This window comes from Oreochromis niloticus, linkage group LG23, assembly GCF_001858045.2.
Source record: "Oreochromis niloticus isolate F11D_XX linkage group LG23, O_niloticus_UMD_NMBU, whole genome shotgun sequence".
Taxonomy (NCBI): Eukaryota; Metazoa; Chordata; class Actinopteri; order Cichliformes; family Cichlidae; genus Oreochromis; species Oreochromis niloticus.
The window spans coordinates 44,086,074-44,107,281 of NC_031986.2; the positions used below are offsets into that span (position 1 = coordinate 44,086,074).

Consider the following 21,208-nt stretch of genomic DNA (forward strand, 5'->3'; position numbering starts at 1 on the left):
TTAGTGAGTGTTAGTTATGGTTATTGAAAACCATCCATATGGTAGCTGCAGTTTAATATAAAGCTGTACACGGGTGGATTCATATGTGATGGACAGACATGATAGTAGTTTGGCCTCATCAGTGAATTACTCCAACTGTTAGTGTTTGTTCATGTGTTGTTGCCTGTCCTTTCATATTTAACGCTGAAAAGAGTAAATCGCATTAAAAGAAGGCTCAGAAATAATCATTTCTTTCGCACGCAGACTGGAAGGAAACATAAATCCCTGTACAGATTAATCTGCAGTTGTTGTGTTTTCACTCATCTACATGTTTTTCTTTGACTTGTGTGACAGGAAGCTTTCTGCAGTCCACCAACATCTGAAAACCTCAGTTTGTTCAGTTTGCATTGTTGCCGATTGACCTTGTTACAAATCTGTTTGTGTTTTCAAGGTCAAAGACAACAAATGCTTGTAAAAGCAACCATACAAACTGCAAAAACAGCCAGCAAATGGAGCTTAAGGTGAGACTGTCATGGCGTAGCTTTGCCTGCATACCTTGCCACCGTATATCTTCTTGGAGTAATACGAGCTGATTACTTTCTTCTAAACTTTTTTGTGTGTTTTGTCTAAAACTGATGCTTTGAACTGAGACAAAGTTGCGTTATGAAACCACTGACTGAAGGGTAAAAACCTCACCTTCCTGCCCTGTTGCTGTCTTCCATAAATTAGACAATGCAGAGTTTTATAGTCACTCGTCTCCTGTACGCTCTCTGCCTCGATGTTTATTACCCCGCCGGTATTGATATTAAAATGCAGGAGGGGCTTGATGCATTTTTCTGTCATCTCTCTTTCTGACTTTAATAATACTATAAAGCTTCCTGCTGTGGATAGAGGGAGAATGCGGGTGTGGGGTGGAGTGGGGTGGGTTGGGTTGGGGTGAATAAATTATGAAAAAGAGGTTAATATATGGTATTGGTATACATTGCATCCTAACTAAGCCAGATCCCCTTTCGGGTTTTAAACATGCAGCCTTTTAAACGCAGGAGTCACGCAGGGTCAGACCCATCTCATTTCTCTGCTGCAGTCCCTCCCCCTTTCATGTGGACGCTCATCTGCCCAGATCCCCAAACATCTCAGTGAGTGTTCATGCAGCCTGTAACAAGGTTTATGCAATAACATACTTCTGTCAGTTCACTCAAATTAAAGGCTGATGAATGAGCACAGATTATGAGTTTTTGTTTTGGAAATTGCTCCCAAAGACCCCGTACCAGTACAACCAGCATAACCAGCACAACCAGCATAACCAGCACAACCAGCATAACCAGTACAACCAGCATAACCAGCACAACCAGCATAACCAGCACAACACCAGAGTTACACCAGATGAAACTGTGAAATACACCCAGGTCGATGCGTTTGTCTTAGTCGAATGAATTTGTGATTCATTCCACATTAATAAATGTTCTGCAGCCATGGGTTTTATATCATTTTAAGTAACTACTTTTAAACTCCTCCAATATAATCACTTTCACTGCGTCATGCTTGTTTAATCTCATAATTTAACTTTCAGGACTTAAACTTGTGAGTTCACGTCACTGCATCATTTGCATGACAACACAACCCTGACCTTCACTTCTGCTGATCTGGGCTCAGTTTCCCAAAAACATCGTTAAGTCTGGATCATCTCGGTCCCATTGTACTTCTTTACAATGACACTACCTTATAGATGATTTTGGGAAACGGGGCTCTGCTCCTGTTTTCCCCCCACCCCTTCCCCTCCAGAGTTAGCATATAGCTTACAGGAAGTGCTTGGATAATGAAGTTGGAGAGGAGCCAACACTTGTCAGTCACACCGCTTTCACTCACTCAGCCAACACTGCTCCTTTCACCGAGCATCAAAGATGCAACACTGGCTTTCTGTGGAAATCTTTAGGTTGTGGATGCGGGCCTTCACACATTTTTATTGAGTATAATTTGTTATGATCAGTCATCTGCAGTAAAATAATCAGATTTTGATAGTTATCTCAAATAGAAATATCAAAATACAACACTGGAGTTTATGCATTTTATTTTGTTTTGGGTTTTATTTGCTGAAATTAAAAAAAAAAAAGTTTAATTCAATAATTTTGGTCAAAACCAGTCTGGTATTTTAAATGATATGCATTAGCTGTGTGTGCTTCATAAACGGTGAAAATGCGAACTAATTCAGAATGCCTATTTTCAATCTAAGGATGCAGAGAAAACAACAGGACCTGTTTTTCTTCTCTGGGAGGAACTGCAGAGGAACTGTAATCTTGTAGGAGCTGTAATGTGTTTTTGCAGGTCTGTGGACTTCTGCTAATCACACATTAACATCATTTTTGCATCTGGAGGTTTCACCTGAATCCAGATTATTTTTTGCACTCTGGTTTGCAAGAGCAGCTTAAGTTTCAGGTCTCAGCTTTCATTCATCCTTATATCCATTTGCTTTCCACGCTTATCTAATGAAGTTCATGAGGGTCGGGAGTCTATCCCAGCACCTTGGGCGGGTGCCAGTGCATCACAGGACTTATAATTGAAACTGGATGATTTAACTAAAAATGGCTTTCAGTTAAAGAGAGATCCTGCTGAATGTTCCTGTTTGTGTGTCTTTATCTTGTCATAAATAAATAACCCCATATCAATAGTATTTCAGTTAAAACCGTAAACCTCATCAGTGTGTCGTGAAAATAAAGCAAAATCCAATCCTTCTGCGGGCAGGCTTGGCTTAAACTGTTGTAGTTATTCGAGTCAAATGAGCCTATTACCGCCTCGTCTTAGCACGACAGGGTCAGGTTCAATCAGGGAATTGGAAAATATCATTTCTGACGGGAATAGATTTCGTTTGTTCAACCAATCTCTTCTACTAATTACCCAAATGGACAGGAGCTGTCAGGAGACAATAACTATTCCCTAATAGAATTTGCCCCCCAAGTGCAATTTAATTTTCTCCTCCGAGCTCTCTCCTAAGGTTTCCCCCTCGCTTTCTGCCTCTCTCCCTCTCTCTGTTCCTTTCCTGCTTTCGGACCAAATGCGTGGGGACACGGTGCCACTGCTACCTAATGTTGTTTTGTGGGTGGACGCCGGAGAAAGTGTGGACTGACTGCTGCAGTTTCCCTGCGAGCTCTGGCTCACCCCGCTGAAACGAGCTTCGGCGGTATGGAGGAGGAGAAGAAGAAGGCGAGGAGGAGGAGGGAGCGCGGAGAGGAGACAGACTGCCAGGTAGGTCTGCACGATGCGCTGGGCTGTAATTCGTCTTGGAAGTCGAGAATACATTTACGCACTTCTAAAGTATAAGTGTTGCATGAAGGCAAGTCACTGGAACATAACGCATTTGTCTCTGCGATGAATTTTATCTGAATTTGTGCTCTGAACCGTGTTATCATCATTGCGAGGTAAATTTGCTAATGTGCTCAGCTGACATCCGCTTTGGTTTGTGTGACTAACATTCAAATAATACATTTAAATGCGCAAAACTAATAAACACTCAAATGAATCTTTTTCTGCTGTGGCTCGTTATGAGCCAGGCCTGCTGCAGGGTTTGATCCCACAAATGAATCACGCTCCATGAAAGCCTGATCACATAAGATAGGTGTGCTTCTGTATTCTGACTCCCTGCTCTCACTAAGATGGATCTATGAATCGCAGATTTGCGCTTTGGTGACAATGAACTCATCCACTGAAATATTAGATCTAATTAGAGGTGCTTGGGTCAACGGCGGTGGCAAAGGAGTCGCCCTCTGTTTGAGTTATTGTCCGAGAGCTGCCTGCTCTCAAGATTATATTCATTTAGATAAATAACCTCCTTCGAAATATGTATCATAAAAATAGAAAAATCAAAAACATCTTTACTGATTTGTGTTAAAAATGTTTACGAATTAAACTTCATTTGACTGTCCGGGCAAATTTAACAGAGCGGAAGCCGTTTTAGTCCCCTTGGATAATAAAATTAAATATGTCTTCTCTGTAATTTCACACTTCAATTACTATTATTTTTTAACCGTTGTGTGCAGCATAAATATATTTGTAAAATGCAAAACGATCACCCCCCAAATGTGGATTGTTTTGCACATCATTCAGTCGACTAATAGCCACGTTGCCTTGCCATCTCATTTAAAGATGAAAAACGCACCTCATCATTTACTGTCCCACTAAACCAGATGTGCACGCTCGTATCTTCTCTCTCGCTGCATTTGCATCCGTCAATTATTCTAATTGTGTTGCCCTTTGCTGACAGTTTAAGAGCATTTTATCTGCATTGTTTTCTAGGACAGCTAAAGGGCCTCGATTCCAACAATCAGAGTAATTGAATAGTCGAATAAATTGAATGATCTTGAGGGGAAAAGTGTATAATGAAAATAAAGTGAGACCATATGATCCCCTAGCCACACGTGCACGTTACTGATGGATGGATGGATGGATGGATAAAATTCCTGTAATATCACAGCCTGCCTTTTAATCATCCTGATGTCCGTTTTCATTTTACTAAATTATATCTGGAAACGTCACGCATACAGGCGAAGGGGATTGTGGGTCCAAACACCATAGGGGGGCTATAAAAAATAAAATAAATAAATAAATAATAAACAGAGATAGAAGCAGTTTGGGGGCAAAAAAGGGGAAAAATACGCATAATATGACAACTTAAATTTACTTTGCCCGAGCTTGTTCTCCTTTTTTCTGATATTTGCAAAGCCAAATAAAATAGTCCGCTAGATTTGATCTATTACTAGTGCAAAATATTGTGTCACATCATAGAATATCTAAAATATGTGTTGGATATTAAAGAGTATAATTGGGTCGAATTGATACACCACTTGAACTAAAACCTCACCTAAAATAGCCAAGTGGTAAATAAACTAAAAGGAAATGCATTCATTTATTGTTTGTTTTTGGAATAAAGAAAAATTACTGGCTTTGTTGTAGTTGAACATTGTGTGTGTGTGTGTGTGAGCTGCAAACAATCACCTGGGACCCTCAGACGGACTTGGAGTTGATGGAAACAACCTGCGCTGGTTTGGAGGCGGACCGCGGCGGCAAAGCGCCACTGTGTGCTTTTCTTTCCACGCTTGAAGTAAATTGGAAGCGAAGATTGAGTTCATCTAGCCTGAACTAGCGGCCCTCCGGAGGGAATATCTTATCCGGGAGAGCAGTCTCAGACGATGGGGTTTGAAACGAGCAGTGTCAGGAGGACTGCGCCCAGACTCCTAATCCTACCTGTCACTGAGAGAGCAGCTGCACGGGAGCTGCCACTGCCGGGGAAAAGGGCTACAGGTGACGGTGCTGTGAATGTGACTCAGACGTGTCCAATAATATTCCTTCTGTGGTGTGGCTTCATTTATTATTTTTCCCTTTTTTTTGCTCCCTTAGTTTAAGTAAAAGCTCAGATTACATCTTCTTTTTAAAGACATGGATGCTTTTCATGGTACCTACATGCATCTTTATAGGGCCAATCAATCCCATCACCAAATAATAAAAATGAAGAAAAATGCGTTTACTTCCATTAAATTGACTGATGTCGCCATCCCACCTGCTGATATTCTATAAAAGTTAATTTTTGCATTGCATTTGGTCACAGACGTGGGTGCTGAAGAAACAACACTGCAGTCTGGACCATCCATAGGGAAATCTGCGTGGACAGCAGACACGCTTTCTTTTTTATTGCTTCATGGATTATTTCTAAAGTAAAATGTCATGTAGCTGAACTCTAATTTTCCTGGCTACACGGGTCCCTTCTCCTCCTCTCCTAAAGGAGCCCTGCTTGCCCGGGGACCCTCCGGAAGCCACTGCAGTGAGCTATTTATGGTCTCCACGGGAGCGAGGCCCCGCCTCTCCAGAGACTTTGTCATATAGCATGTAAGACTCCCCTGCTCCTCTCCTTTCTCCTTCTTCCTTGTACACCTACTGAGGATGCTTTCCGCCTTCGGGGGGCCTCCTCTTCCTGCTCTCCTATTGGCTCCCGGTCAGCCTCTGCCGCGGTGACGTCAGGCCCCGCCGCCCCTGCAGCGCTGAATGGACCAAGCAGCCTGTCTGATCCACTCCAAAACAGCTCAACACGGCACGGCACAGCACGGACACCATCCCGGGAAAAGGGAAATAACAGGAATAGAGGCTAGACGGGACAGCGACAGAGATCAGCCTCCAAACCGCAGAAAGGCCCAACAACATCAGCATCATTGTTTGTTTTCTCCACGAGACAGGACGGGGGAGTGCGCCCACCGTTTTGCGGGTGTATGTGCGTGCGCTTGTCTCCCGGTTTGGATCACGATGATGCAAAGTGCGGCGGTCCTACCGACAGAGAGTCCTGTGAAGAGTTTACCGGAGATTCTCGGAGTGCCACTGCAGCGTAAGACATTTTTTTTCTCCTGTTCTTCTTCTTCTGTCCAAGATCGGTCTGGAAACTGGTTGGCGAGCGCAACCGGTGCTGCGGGGATTTGGCTGTAGGGAGAGGGGCTTAGTTCCAGCAACCCGAGCGAGATTGGGGAGTCTTAGTTTGTCACGTACACCACTAATGTGCCATGCTTAGTCTTTATTTCACGGTGCAAAAGCGCCTCATAGACGATTCTGCTTCGGCCTCACAGCCACCCCGCATGTCCAATTAATCTTCGCAGCCTCACACAGCGAAGACGTATTCTCGGTTATGCTGCGAGTAGAAACGCAAACTGTGATATTTTTCACTCATCCTGGGTGAAAAATGATTTCTCGTGAAAGGCAACATTTATGTTTCCCTAGTTTGGCCTTTAACTTCCCCCGTCAGGTTGCTGGGCTCACACTGAGCCTCCCAGCTGTTAATTTGTAAAAGAGCCTGCATGGTCAAGAGATCAGACGCAGTTGTCATCACCCATCAGACAAACACACTGACTTTGACTGACACTCATCACTGGGTCGAATTAAATAGCTTCAAACACTTTTATTTATTACAATTTAAGCACTAATAAAATGAAATTATCATTATTATCATTATTATTATTATTATTATTATTATTATTATTATTATTATTATCATTGAGGATAAGGGCAGATATTTAGTAGTTAATTATCGATGTCTCAATGTATTTTCTACCTTCCAGCATCAAAGGAGAGAAATGCTTTACATCTGTTCTCCTGTTAATCTGTGCCAAGCCTTTTTTTTCCTTTTTTTTTTTTGCAATCTGTTCGCGCAATCAAGATCGAAGTGCAACTGGATACATTTCTGCTCTGACCTAATTATTTAATATGCCAGTTAGTAACAATGTACAGATGGACCGGGTCTAATAGGGTAACGTCAAAAATAATCCACAACAGAACGGGATAACGCCGAGCGAAATTACTGGACTGCTCTCTGTTTTCAAAATACTCATGATGCACATTTAAAGACGCACATTCAAGGTTTGAAATTTGTTAACAAATAGCTAAAACTATAGAACAAAATTGAGGGTAATCTTTCACGTTTTTCACATTGCTCCTATCCAACTAAAAAACCGTAAACAACGGTGAAATATGATGTGACAAGGGTCATCTAAGACTTCCAGCCTGTTCAGTGAAGTATTTAAAGCTCACCAATTGGGGGGGAAGCCTCTATATGGTGGGCTTATGCTCTTTAATTTTATAAATCGAGACAGATTAAAAGATTGGATAAAGATCCTGCCACTCAGCCCCCTGCAGAGCAAGCAGGCATCCTGGATTTAAACCTGGATTATTTCAGGAATAAAAGCAAAGCAGAATATATCTGAGCATTTTATATCACACACAGAGTGCTCTGCTGACTCAGGGCAATTACACCTACACCTTAACCTGCAGGCTATTAGTCGTTGATATAGAGTGTTTACTTCACGTTTAATTAACACAAATCACTTGACAACCGAAGGCTGCCAGAGTGCACTTCTTCCTCCTCCTCCTCCTCCTCCTTTCGTTTCTTCTTCTGAACAACATCCCTGCTAAAAGAGTCTGAAAGTGTGTTTCACCCGCTGTGTGAAATGACCAAAGCGATGAGACTGCACGTGGTGAAGAGTGGAGAGTGGTGGCAACAGATAATAAGATATGAAGAAGACCTCCTGAATACACGAGGTTTACTCTCTCTCTCTCTCTCTCTCTCTCTCTCTCTCTCTCTCTCTCACACACACACACACACACACACACACACACACACACACACACACACACACACACACACACACAGAAGCTGGATGGCGAACGCCCTGTCGTTGCCAAGAATCGTGCTGCTTTCCTTTCAGCACCACTTCTCTCTCCAAAGCCATCCCGCTCGGCTTCACCCACCCACCACTTATCTCTGGATATTTAAAATGCTTTCCCATTTAAAAGTCCGAGACACAGGCCATTCTTTCATAATAATTTCACTGCCTTCTTCTATCCTTTCTATGTGAATTACCTCGCCACCGAGGAGACACAAAGCCAGTCCAAGCTGTGTCTGTGCCGGAATGTTCCTCTGTGTGGAACAGTGTGCGCTCTGGGTTTTTTAAGCTTCTGCTATAAGAACCGAATATTTCCATGAGGTTATCTGTTCTTACTCTTCTCAAAATAAATGAATGAATACTGAAAATAAAATTATTATTTTTTTAAATCTCATTTTCACTGAGTTACAGTTATTTCTCCTCCTTGAAATGTAAATTAAAATCACAGAAATGCCAAATTTGCGCAAAGGTACTAAGAGAAGCACATTTAAAAAAAAACCTCTAAAATGTGCGTGTTCTCGCCTCCACGGTGCAGAGGCAGTATTGTGTGTTGGGATTAAGCATGAGGCACCCGGCGCTTTACACGGTTATTATAAGATGATTTCACGGCCGATATGTTTTCTCTCCACAGCAAAAAGATTATGATATGTGGGTGTCTTAGCTTCATGGTGGTTTTCGGCCCCGGTCACTTGTTTTTTTTTCTCAGTATTGATTTGTGATATCATGTAACATCATGCAGATGTGTGACAAAGAGAGGCCGAGAATAAAAACAGTCTATAGGTCTTTAAAGAAAAATGCTGACGTGATGTTAGTTTATGGAGCATTCCAGGTGGATTTTACAATCTTTTATTTAATAGAAGAAGTAGGATTTACTGTAATAATAAAAATGTTACAAATACAAATATTAAAATATAAAAAATACTCCAAAATATGCTGTTTGATCTCTATAAATGTGCTACTTTGACAGAAAATCGGTTTTTGTTTTGAAAGAAACTATGTTTTGATTTTATTTCGCTTTCTAAGATGTCTTGAAATGTGCAGCTTACCTGTAGTATATCATCGATGCCAAATTTAATTGCTAATATCAACCATTCTGCCTCTGAATGGGCACGTGTGCTGTGCCAAGACACTTTTTCCCCTCTTTTTTTTTTACATTTACAAAAATTAAATTTAATCTCCCCTTGACCCTGATTTACATCCAGAAACCGCCTCACCTTCTAACACTGGTTGCCACCACGCTTCCCATAAAATCATTAGGAGATTAATTAGGGTCAAACTAGATCTGGCTAACGAAATTAAGAGAAACAAAAATCAATATTTTGTCAGAAAATTATTTTCGCCCTACAAGCGAACAGCTCTGAGTTCAGCACCTTGGACAGAGACGGACATTTTGACAAAGCACACAAATACGCGCAATTTATATATTTTTTGTCCCGTTTAACTGTGATAGCAACATCAGAATAAGTCGTAATTAAATAAAATAAAAATATAAACAGAAGCAAAATAAATAGCCGTTTAAAAACAAATGAAACCGATATGATATGACATCACAGTGTTTGTTACAATGACGGGCCTTTAGAAAATAAACATCCGTGCACATAATCTTATACCTCCAGATTTCATTGTTATTATATCTACACGGAAATATGAGTGAATCCCGAGTTTATTGAGCTCTTCGGGTTTTAAAACTAAACTACAGGCTTGCAGATTTAGGGGAAACCCCGAAGACTTGCTTTAGTGTGCGAAAACATTTTCTATAACCATGAATGTAATTTACCTTTTCTTTTTTTTTGTAATGGTAAAACTAAACGAACGCCCCTTTCGTTCGCGTAAAGCGCTTATTTCTCTTTACCTCTCTTTGCTTCTCTGTTAACTGTGTGTCACTGCTCTTGTTTCCGTCACAGAGATCCCTCAGTGTGCAGGCTGTAGTCAGCACATCCTGGACAAGTTCATCCTGAAGGTGCTGGACAGACACTGGCACTCCAAGTGCCTCAAGTGCGCCGACTGCCAGACACCGCTGGCGGACAAATGTTTCTCCCGGGCAGGAAGCGTCTACTGCAAGGAGGACTTCTTCAAGTAAGTGCGCTGCTTCCTTTGGTTTCGCTTTAATGCTGCTCCTCTTACCATCCGCGTGGATTGTTTTCCCGAGTGGCGCCTGCAGAGAGAGCGCTATCACTATTTTCCTTGACAAAAATCCGAACAAATCCAACTGTGACCTGTAATAGTTCCGGTGTATCTAGTATTGCAACCAACTAGTTTCCGTTTGCTAACACGGTTAAAATGCTAGCAACATAACATTGTACCATACATGCATATTAGGCTTTACCTTTAATTATTTAATTATTATTTTATAATACATATTCACCACTTTCCCCTAATTTATGAAGAACAACAGAAACACACCTTGCAGGTGTTTTTGCGTGGGTTGGACGCTGATGGTCGCACGCTGCACTGTATTTTCCTCTTTGTTCTGACTGAACATGTGTGGCTCTGGTTGCCCTCATAATGTGCACAGTTTGCCTGATTCCCAGTGTAGTGGCAGCTCCGTCACACTGTAGGCAAGATTAAAAATCCCTTTATTTCACAGTCTAGTTGCCATTTATTCTTTCAACAATTGGATGTTTGAGGCATTGCAGGAGAAAATTGAGTTTGACTTTTATCCATAACACGATCGGCATATTGGGGCTTTTTACTAAATCATGTTTGAAAGGTTTTAATGCTCAAAGCTTGAAAGAGACCTAAAGAGCTCCGGAGTCTCACTGGGAGCTAACTGTGTTAGGTGACCCAGGGGGCAGTGCTGGTGCTGGTGGGGGCTGTAGCATGTTCAAACACACACACAGACACACATACTAAATAATACATACACATAGCTTTGCTGGTGTTTGCTTCCCAGAGGTGATTTGGAGGCCTCACCTTGCTCTTTTTATTTTTGTGTGTCTGTGCTGTGATTTAAAGCCTCTCCTGAGTCAGTGTTTTATTGGTTCTCCTCGGGGTGCCTTTACTGTGAGCACCCCTCCTCCTCCTTCTCCTCCTCTTTCTCTTCCTCTTGTTCTCTTTTTACTCTTCCTCTTCCTCATCTAGAGCTGTCAGTAGTTCATCTGCAAACACATAAACATGCAAACATGCAGATGCACACTCAAACCCACACAGTGCACTGATCCTGTCCATCTATCAGTCTGCTGGCAGATCTACCGTTAACAGAAACACATTCCAGGGATGATTTTTCCCTCCTCAGCAGCTGGAGTTCCTATTAATACAGACACTGTGCCATCATTCTTGGCTGCAGATGAAGAAATAGTCATGTAGTGTGTGAAATTTTAATCTCAGCTGCTCGCACTCTTTCTATCAATCCACCCTGCAGACGTTTTACAAATTTTTTAATGGCGTCTCTCTCTCCTTCATTTTTTCCTGCAGACGTTTTGGAACAAAATGTGCATCGTGTCAGCAGGGCATCCCGCCGACACAGGTTGTGCGGAAGGCGCAGGACTTTGTTTATCACCTGCACTGCTTCGCCTGCATCATGTGCAGCAGACAGCTGGCCACCGGGGACGAGTTTTACCTCATGGAAGACGGGAGGCTGGTGTGCAAGGTGGATTACGAGGCCGCCAAACAAAATGGTAGGTGTGCAGGAGTATTCAATGTTAGGCTACAACGAGTGTTGTGTGAGCCTCTGTTTCCTTACAAAATAAGGAAAAAGATATGTTTTAATAACTCTTACCAGTTTTTATCCACCTGGTTTAGTGCTGATGACTTCACTTAACTACACCAGAATCACAACACTATGAATCATGGATAAAGTTGTATTCACCGTGCAAAGCAGTAATACGACTCCTGCTGGTGGATCTATGTTGTTTGTTTGTGGGTGTGTGCTGCTTCTGTCCCTCCCTCTCTCCTGAGATGTCCATGCATCTCTGATTGATTATGCAAAGTGAAGCAATGCTCTTATATGGTGCTGTTCCAATCACTCCATTCCTCCGGCAGTGAATAGATTTATGTCCTCTGCTGTGGGAGTGGGACAGATGCACAAGGACAATTATACACTTCTATACATGACCATTCACTTCACTGAACACAGACATGCTCAGTGTGAAGGCCTGAGGGCAGTGCCTGTTAAGGCAACATGACAAATCTAGGAAGAAGTCACTCACGCTCGTGTGTGTGGTGTTTTCAGATGATTCAGAGGCAGGGACCAAGAGACCAAGGACCACCATCACCGCCAAACAGCTGGAGACCCTCAAAAGTGCCTACAAAAACTCGCCGAAGCCTGCACGCCATGTCAGAGAGCAGCTGTCATCGGAGACGGGGTTAGACATGAGAGTGGTGCAGGTAGAGTATTTTGGCTATGTCCTGCAGGTCCCCACATCCCTGAGAAAGCTGACTCACTGGGGATCGAGACATCTTCAGACCAGATGCAGTTTTTGTAGTGAAGCAAGTTACTTTGGAATCACTGAATCCAGGCCTCTCAAGTGCTGATAAAAATGTTAAAAAGCAAATACATATTTGGAAACAACATAATTCTCATCCATTTTACTTGAATTTTAAATTTAAATGAGTATATTTAGTATTGTAGAGTGTTTCAGAGCTAAAAAGATCAGATGTTATTGAGAATCCACGTGCAAAGCTTTAATTTTTTTCACATACTCACTTTAGTGTCATGCGTTTGTTTTTCCTACCTAAAATTTCTGGTATCGACTGTTGTGAGATAATTAAAATTTGATGAGTTTATTTGTTAATTTAAAAGCTCAGGTTGCAAATAAACACATTTTTAAAGAGTCACGCTACATTATGTTAAACAAAGACCGAGGCTGAAGTCAGACTGAGAACGTATCGTTCCTGTTGTCATTTATTATTAGTTGGAGATGTCTTCCAGTGTTTCATAATTTCATTTGCACTTAACGATAAATACCATGTTCAACAGGTTTGGTTTCAAAACCGGCGAGCGAAGGAAAAGCGTCTGAAGAAAGACGCAGGGCGGCATCGCTGGACTCAGTTTTATAAAAGTGTCAAACGCAGCCGAGGAGGAACCAAAGTGGAGAAGGAGAGCTCAGCTGACGACGCAGGACTCAGCGACAGCGAGCTGAGCTTCAGAGGTATGCAACTTTTATTGCTTGAAAGTGAGATCCCCGAAGGGAATTGTCAATCATGCCGCTGTGCTAATGGGATCAAGGGAGCCTAGAAGCTGCTAAATGACACGAGCGCCACGGCAATTGGAAGTGTCTTTGTGGCGTTTCATTTGTTTTCTAGCATTCATCAACGCGTGGCGTCGCAGTCGGGCAAATCCAAAATGGCATTCTCATTTCACATTCGCGTCACACACCCCTGTGGCTGCTGACGCATCCTCCTGCCTCTGTTTGTCACCATGATGGAGCTTATTGGAAAAGAGAGAGGGTCCTTAGTGGGATGCAAACGGCGTTTTAGACATCCCATGTTATTTAATGTTTGCACACCCCGTTTTTGGTAGTCATAAAAGTCCTCAAGCCAAAGAAGGCTATTTTTATGAGAAATGAAAACATGGTGACAGAAACTCTATAAAGCATGTGAGGCTTTTAGTCAATTAGAGAGAAAGCGCTCTGGGGCGTTGTTGTTATTGAAGCCACCCAGGGGAGGGACGAGATGGAAACAAATATTTTGTGCTGCAGTAATTGCTCGGTTAGAGATGAAGCAGAAAGAGCATCCTTTCTCACTTTCTCGCTAAGAGAACCGAAAAGTGTTTCAAAGACTTCAGTGGCTCATCCATTTACTGTACCTCCATGAAATGTGCCACAATAAATCTGACTCGTAAAAGCACTTAACTGTATTGAAATATAACAACTGTATAATGCTCGCACAGGTGACGGCGCTGTTGATGTTTCAAAGTTTTTACACTCCTCATGCTAAGTGACGGTTTCTCCTCTACAGACGACCAGGTCCTGTCAGATCTCGGCCACACCAACGGGCTTTATGGGAGCGTCGGCGATGTGACCAACACGCTGAATGGGGGCTTCTCCGTCGACGCGGCAGGACAGCCCTACCACGACATCCGAGCGGGAAGCCCTTACGGTCTCCCCCAGTCGCCCTCCTCCATCGCCTCTCTGCCCGGCCACACTCCTCTCCTCAACAACCTGAGCTTCAACATGGACAGCCTGGTGGCACAGGGGGGGCCGGGTGGTGTGGGACAGGCTCTGAGGGCCATGGCAGGAGGCCCGACCTCAGATCTCTCCACAGGGAGCAGTACGGGATACCCTGACTTCCCCACTAGCCCCGCCTCATGGCTGGACGAGATGGACCATTCCCAGTTTTGAGTCTCAGACATGGTAAAAAAAAAAAGTACTGTGGGGATACATCAAAGTGGACTCAGAAGGCTTTTTACATTTCTTTCTATCGCTCTCCACGGTCCACAGCTGGTATGTTTCGGGTGCGATGTTGGGCGAAGAGGAGAAGGGAGAGTCCCGCAGCAGTCGTAGTTGGTGAGGTAGCCATCGGGTTGAGATATGTAGTCTGAGCAGAAGCAGCGAAGAACGCCTCCACACTGAATGCTCAGAGTCAACACTGTATCATACGATCTTTTGTTACACTTTATTTTGTTCGTTCACTCTCTGAAAGTGAGACCGGATCTCAAATATATCGGTGGAGTGATGCTCACAGGGGAGATCGGGAAACGTCTCATCCCTTGAAATAAACACACAACATTAGGGCTACACAATCCAGATCCCTACGAAACCCAGGAGTCACCTGCATGCTTCTCATTCATACTGAGTAGGACTGCCGTACGGCCACATCACATTGGCAATGCACTTTACTCTCCTCGTCTCTCTCACGTATGGACAGGAATGTGGGGAGAGAAGGAGAGAAAAGGAGGAGAGACGTATGCACAAGGCAAAAAACAGTGTTTCATTGGGAGAGAAATTTACAAAAAAAGAGTGGCACAAGTGTTAATTTTGAACCACGCTGATGCTTTTTTTGTTTTTAACATAGTGCTCAAACTTACAAATTATTAGGAAATAGATGACTGTTGGTCTGCCCGTCCTTTCCTCTGTCCGTCTGTCTGTTCTTTAGAAGTTTATGTCTCCCCTCTTTGAATGAGGGCGATCACTGTTTGCTACAAAGCAGATCTCTCTTCTATATTTATAGGTGCTTGACTTGTTCTCATCTGTGTAAAAGCTGGTCTGGAAGCAGACGTCCGTCAGTATTAAATTATCTCAGACACAGACTCACCAGGAATAAAAAGCTTATATGTTTAAGGCAAAGTCAGGACATGTATAGGGTTTGGAAATATTCAGTTCTAACCGCTACACACGCCCCGCATCTTATCCATTTGTATGCACATGCAGATTCTTTTGCAGATGTTGAAAAGCAAACATAAATTTGACACTAAAAATGCTAACAAGCAGGAACACAGATAAAAACTCTCTTGAGTTTCTTCAGTCTGATCCAGGCTCCTCTTGGTAATCTACTCAGTGCAGCTTTGCCTGCTATCAACCTACTTACTGACCCCAGATGTGTCGTCAGCCTGTTCTCCCACCGCTTGGCCTGCATGTCAGAGGGATTACCGATAGTCCCCCACATTCAGGGCTGATGCTTTAGCGTCAGTGCTGGCATGACTGCTGGGCCGATGCGTTTCCCACAGCTGCATCTTTAAAGCCCCACAACAACTGAAACAGTGGAACGATTCGGTGTTTCTGATTCTTGACCTGTTGAGCATGCAGGAACCATCATTCAGATTTGATCTCTGCTTCTGTTTCTCCTCAAAAGAGAAATCAAGTTTTATTCATGTGGGTACTTCTTTTGTTAAAAAAAAAAAAAACAAGGAAAAGAGAGGAAAAAAAACAAGTGTTAACCCTTTTTTTTAATACCAGAAAGCAAATAAAGAAATACAAAGTGACACCATTCAGAGAAACTTTAGATTACAGCTCTAAAATTACAGCGTAATTATTTGGTTGATAAAACTAAAACTATATAAAATGTAACACAGGGGTAACATTTAGATGTATTAAAGTTAATTAAATTCCAATACAACGAAGAATAAATTTATTGCAGAAAAAACAAACAAATTTAGGAAGATCAGGGTAAAAGTGCTCATATTTGATTATTTCTGTTATCACTTAAAAATGACAGTTGGAAGCAACGTGGACAAAGTTTTGAAAGAAGAATTATGTACTGGAGATCAAAACATTAGTTTTACTGAGCTACTGTAAAAGATTACAATTGTTCATTATGTGACAGTCAAAAAAAGGGATGCAGTCTATAATTCATGTCTCCATCAACCATGAGTAAAAATCTTTTACCCCCAGGATCAGTGCACCATAATTACAGTGTAATGTTTGAGCTTTTATCCAAGTTTTACGGTAAAATGAAATAACAAACATATTACCACGACAGTTTCATTCAGTCTGTGTTGCCTCCGAACTTTGCATCTTAATTGCTGTAAATTTTGTACAGTTTGAAAACGTGTTGATCGTCTTGTTTCATGAGCGCTATTTATTATTGCCATGTGTCTTTGAAAAAGATGTAAAAGAGAGCACTGAATTTATTCATTTATGCCTTCTGTGTAATGGTATGAACTGTGTACAGTCAAATCTATATGAGGAAAATAAAGCTGAATTGTGTTTGGGTTACCCTCGGCTGCTTTCTTTTCGTACTCCGGGCCTGCAGTGATGAATGTGAGACTTAAGATTTTCAGCTGGACTTTGTTTTTAATATATCAAAAGAAAAATATGTGCTGTAGGTGTTTTTATTATTTTGCCTTATTGAAACGCTCTTAGAGCGAGTTAACCCGCAAATTCATTTACCCATTGAGAGCATTTACCACACACTTAGGCCTCTATTCAATTGTGGGGATCCATTTAGTACCACCAACAGACAGTGGTCAGTCAGTTAACAGTGATTGATACTGCTTTCCGCTCTCGCTCTCCGGATGGGTGGGGGGTGGGGGTGACAAGAAAGATGCATGAAGAGATTAAGGAAAGAAAGCCGGGAGAGAGAGAAATAAAACAAGTGCAGAAACAGATGCTCGCTGGCTATTTCTCTGATCCTCTCAGTGCTAAAGAGACACAACAGCAGATTGCAGCACTGCACTGTCAAATCTACCCTTAATCCCTGAGCTGTTAACTAATTGTGAAATATAGGCAAATGTGCTTTGTAGTCAGGCAAAGCGGGAATATGGTCCACATGCAGGCAGCGTGCTTGCACATGTCGAGCTGGTAAATAAACTATTCGCTGAGAGGCCTTTAAAAAAATACCCCAACATGACCGTAATACTACAAAAAAATTATTTAGTTATTAAATTAAATTTTACCTGCAGTAATTATTACCTAAAAGGCCTCCTCTGCAAATTTTCATCTGTACTTAATGTGAAAACAGAAAATAACAGTGAGTCCCAGCAGGAGTCTGCAATGGAAACGTGAGGGTGAGCAGGTTGAGTTTAGCATATAAGCATCCTAATACGTGCACAACATAAAGTAAAGCTGAAGCTGCTTCATAGACACTGATTTCAAAATTGTTAAAATTCACACATTTCAACCAAAACAGCAGACAGAATGATCGGCGCTGTCACCCCTGAGACGCTACCACGAAATAACATAAAACAGTCATGTGTCAGCTCCGTGTCAGCGCAGCAGACATGAACCCAGCGTCGTTAGTTGTAACTGGCACTCACCATACACACATGCAGTTCCTTCTGCATTGATAAAAGCTCACGAGTTACAATGGATTTACTCCCTGTGACTATGGTGTTGGCTAAGCACAGCATGTATAGAATTATAATGAAATTACACCACAGTGTACATCCGTATGAAACTAATTTCTATGCAGCAACGTGCAGCATTTGTTTGAGAGCAGGCCAACATAACCCAAACGTAAGTGATATCGATTCCTTTGTGTTTTAGCTATTCCTGTAGCATTATAAAAACAAAAAGCAAAGAGTCAGCCTGGTTGGAGTTTGCACGTTTGCATAAAATGCTACAAATTGAGCTGATTTTTATTTAAGCATTGATTGGCTGGGTTATGGGCATTAATGGATAGGGTCTAATAGTACTGGCTTACAAAGATAAAGAGCCACACAGACAGTTAGGATAATTTACACGCCACTTACAGCACTAGTATACAAATAAATCTGTGGAAACTCCACCACTGTTGCTTTTGCGAAGATGACAAACACAAGCACAAATGCCATTATCATCGATCGCAAGGCTTTTATTACAAACTTCCTCAAGGAAACTGTTTTTTTTTTCTTCTCAAGCAAAAGGGAATAAATTAACATGCAAAATAGATAGGATTTGTTTTCAGACCGAAAGTCAATCTTGCAGCGTTGAGACAGGGCATTTTTCTCCCCAAACAACTTCATCCAGCCTGCAGTGAACAATGATCCGCAGGATGACGGAGTGAGTCTTAAAGAGGAGCTGGAGTCAAACGGAGGCCTCTCAATGACACCCTCAAGGTTGTGAGCTCAATGCTGTTTAATGTGAAACTGCGACTTTTCCACTCCACAGTCACTGTTACAGAAATCCGATAGGTTACAGGTAGCCAAATGTGTATCAGGTAGATGATAATGTGTAGCTGTACTGAAGAAAACTCTCTAATGTAACACAGAACCAAGCCTCTGTTTGCTGCCTTAAGTCTTAAACATCAACTTTTTGGTAGTTAGTGGTAACACTTCTTCATCAACACAAACTACACATAGGCATCAGAGCGGAGCACACACAAACCTACACAAACTCACATGAGCACAGTCCAAGCCACCACTAAACCAATCTGGTATTAGTGGAGAGTGTTTCAGCAGCAGGGGGATTTTTGCTTACTGCTGGGTTCCTAACCACACTGCTGCTGAGAGTGGGTGTGGGGGGTGTGCTGCAGCATAAAGAAAAGATGGAGGAAGGGCTGTGGAGAGGTAGAGGCTTGCATTAAGAGTGGGCCAAAGCAAGAACATGGTATGGCTTTTACAGGAGAGAGAAAGTAAAGGAGAGGCAGTGTGCAGAATGGCGCTATAATTCCTCAACATCCCAGCTTTTCTTTGCTGACTAATTCTGTGCACTTATTAGCCAAGGAACAAGAAGTTTGGGTTTCTGTTTATAGTCGGGTTTAAGGAGGCTTTGGTTGCATGCAGGTGTTAGTAATGCTGACAATAATGCTTGTTAACATGTTATATTCACAAGCGCATTCATAACTGAAATCCTGGCCCAAATACCTGCTGGCTCACCCTGAAACTGAAAAATCGCCCCAGAATCTGCCTCTGAAGACTGGGCAGTAGTTTCCCACAGTCAGGAATAGCGAGGTTTTGTTTTCCCTGTGAGAATCCATTTGGATTTTATTTTCTCCACGTGATCACCAAATTAGTTAAAGATGGGTCTGGGCCGGCGTGACAGGTGGGTGCCAACTCGGCCACTAGCTGTATGCTAGGCCTCGCCTCAGGTACATGCAAAGCTACACTGCTATCATGTTTGTGGGTTTAGTGTCTTTATAAATAACATTTTACAAATTATATGGTTTGCTATGTGACTAATTGTACTCACTAGTTTTGCAGCCCTCTCCACGTGTTAGCTTCTTGAGGAAGACGCTGAATCTCACAAGTGTGAATTACTTTGCTGTCAAATTAAAGTTGCCCTAAAAGCTTACTGAAATATAACTGTGCAAAGTTAGTTTTGTCTTTTATGTTTTGTTGTTGACGCCTGCTTGCATGTAATGTTGTTATATTATGCATCTTACTGCAATTTTAAATAACTGCTGTTGAATAAGAAAGTAGTCCTGGCACTTTAAAAATGTACTGAAGTTCCTAAATGAACGGCCGTGCAGCACTGGGCCTTGGGGGGTATGAGTCTGCGGTTTGAGGAGGGAGGGAGCTGCCGTGTCAGAAGTGAAAAGCTCAGAGGAAAATTGAAGCCCCATAATGGAAGCATAATGGGCTTAGTGTCAGAGTCTCGCAGACGAGCCGGGAGGGAAGCACGACTGCCGTCATTCTCTCTTACCTCAAGCAAGTATAACGGGGTTTAGGAAGCAACGGGGAGACAACGCTGAGACCCAAACAGGCTTTAGAGATACACCAACAGCCTAATGGCTGGATGTGGATAGAATTCATAACGACGAGATGGTCAGCGGTTGTCTCTTTGTGGGATTGTAGAGCATCATGTCTCGGACTCATGTTGAATACTCAAAAGGCTCCGTCTTAGCTTATGCAGGGTTCCTCCTCAAAATTCATGAGCTGAGATGGACAAAATTTCATTGAGGAAGATTCTTTGGCCGGAGTCTACAAAAGTGGAAGATGAAATAAAAACTCGGAGGCCTCTTCCCCGTTGAGACTTGTGAAAGCAGGGCTGAACGAGACACGGATGCAGATTTCGAAATCATGTGGAGGGATCTTAATTCAACTCGTGTACAGCACACCTCACTTGCATCTGAATTTACTGCCAGCACTGTACAACACCTGTCAAGACGAAAAATCGAATTTGAACTGCTACCCCCCTAAGCGATGACTACTGATCCTCACCAGACCATGTAAAGCTGTCACAGATCTGCGAGTGACTGACATGTTGAGACAGTTATCTAACGCCTTGTGTGTTAGAGCAGATTTCCAGTGCAACACAGTGGGGCTTTAAGTGCAGGAGGGTGGGGGAAGCAAAGCTGTGTGTTTGAGAGTAAAGGATTAAGCTTTGTCCCCAAAACGTGCACGGCGTCTTCATGAATCTGTAGTTAAGAAGCAGGATCCAGACTTAGTGCATTGTCATCTGCTGCACTCTGTGTGTGTGTGTGTGTGTGTGTGTGTGTGTGTGTGTGTGTGTGTCATAGAGCTGAGGACCAGTAAAGCTGATTTGGACTCTGACCATGTGTTGGTTATTTTTGGAGAACATCCAGATTCCTCCTTATATGACATAATCATGCGCAGGCTGCTCTCTATATACAATATGTTGTGTTTATGCTCTGTGGACTACATGTCTCTGCAGGTCATGTGGGGACGTGGTTTAAATGTTTGAATTAAAACAATCGTGTCCATCAGGCAACCAAAACCTAAGGTACTGAACCGAACATGTTGTTGGAGGTTAGAAAAGAACAAATACTTTGTGCATGTGTTT

At 42.4% G+C, this 21,208-nt stretch overlaps 1 protein-coding gene across 1 annotated transcript; it reads left to right on the forward strand.

Moving 5' to 3' along the window:
• Positions 1-2,995: 2,995 nt before the first annotated feature.
• lhx4 (LIM homeobox 4) lies at positions 2,996-16,989 on the forward strand. The gene is made up of 7 exons (XM_003439728.5): positions 2,996-3,219; positions 4,952-6,343; positions 10,073-10,244; positions 11,583-11,785; positions 12,340-12,494; positions 13,087-13,258; positions 14,067-16,989. Exons 2-7 carry the CDS (start codon positions 6,010-6,012, stop codon positions 14,447-14,449), a joined length of 1,419 nt encoding a protein of 472 aa, XP_003439776.2. The 5' UTR covers positions 2,996-3,219; positions 4,952-6,009; the 3' UTR covers positions 14,450-16,989.
• The last annotated feature ends 4,219 nt before the right edge of the window (positions 16,990-21,208 follow it).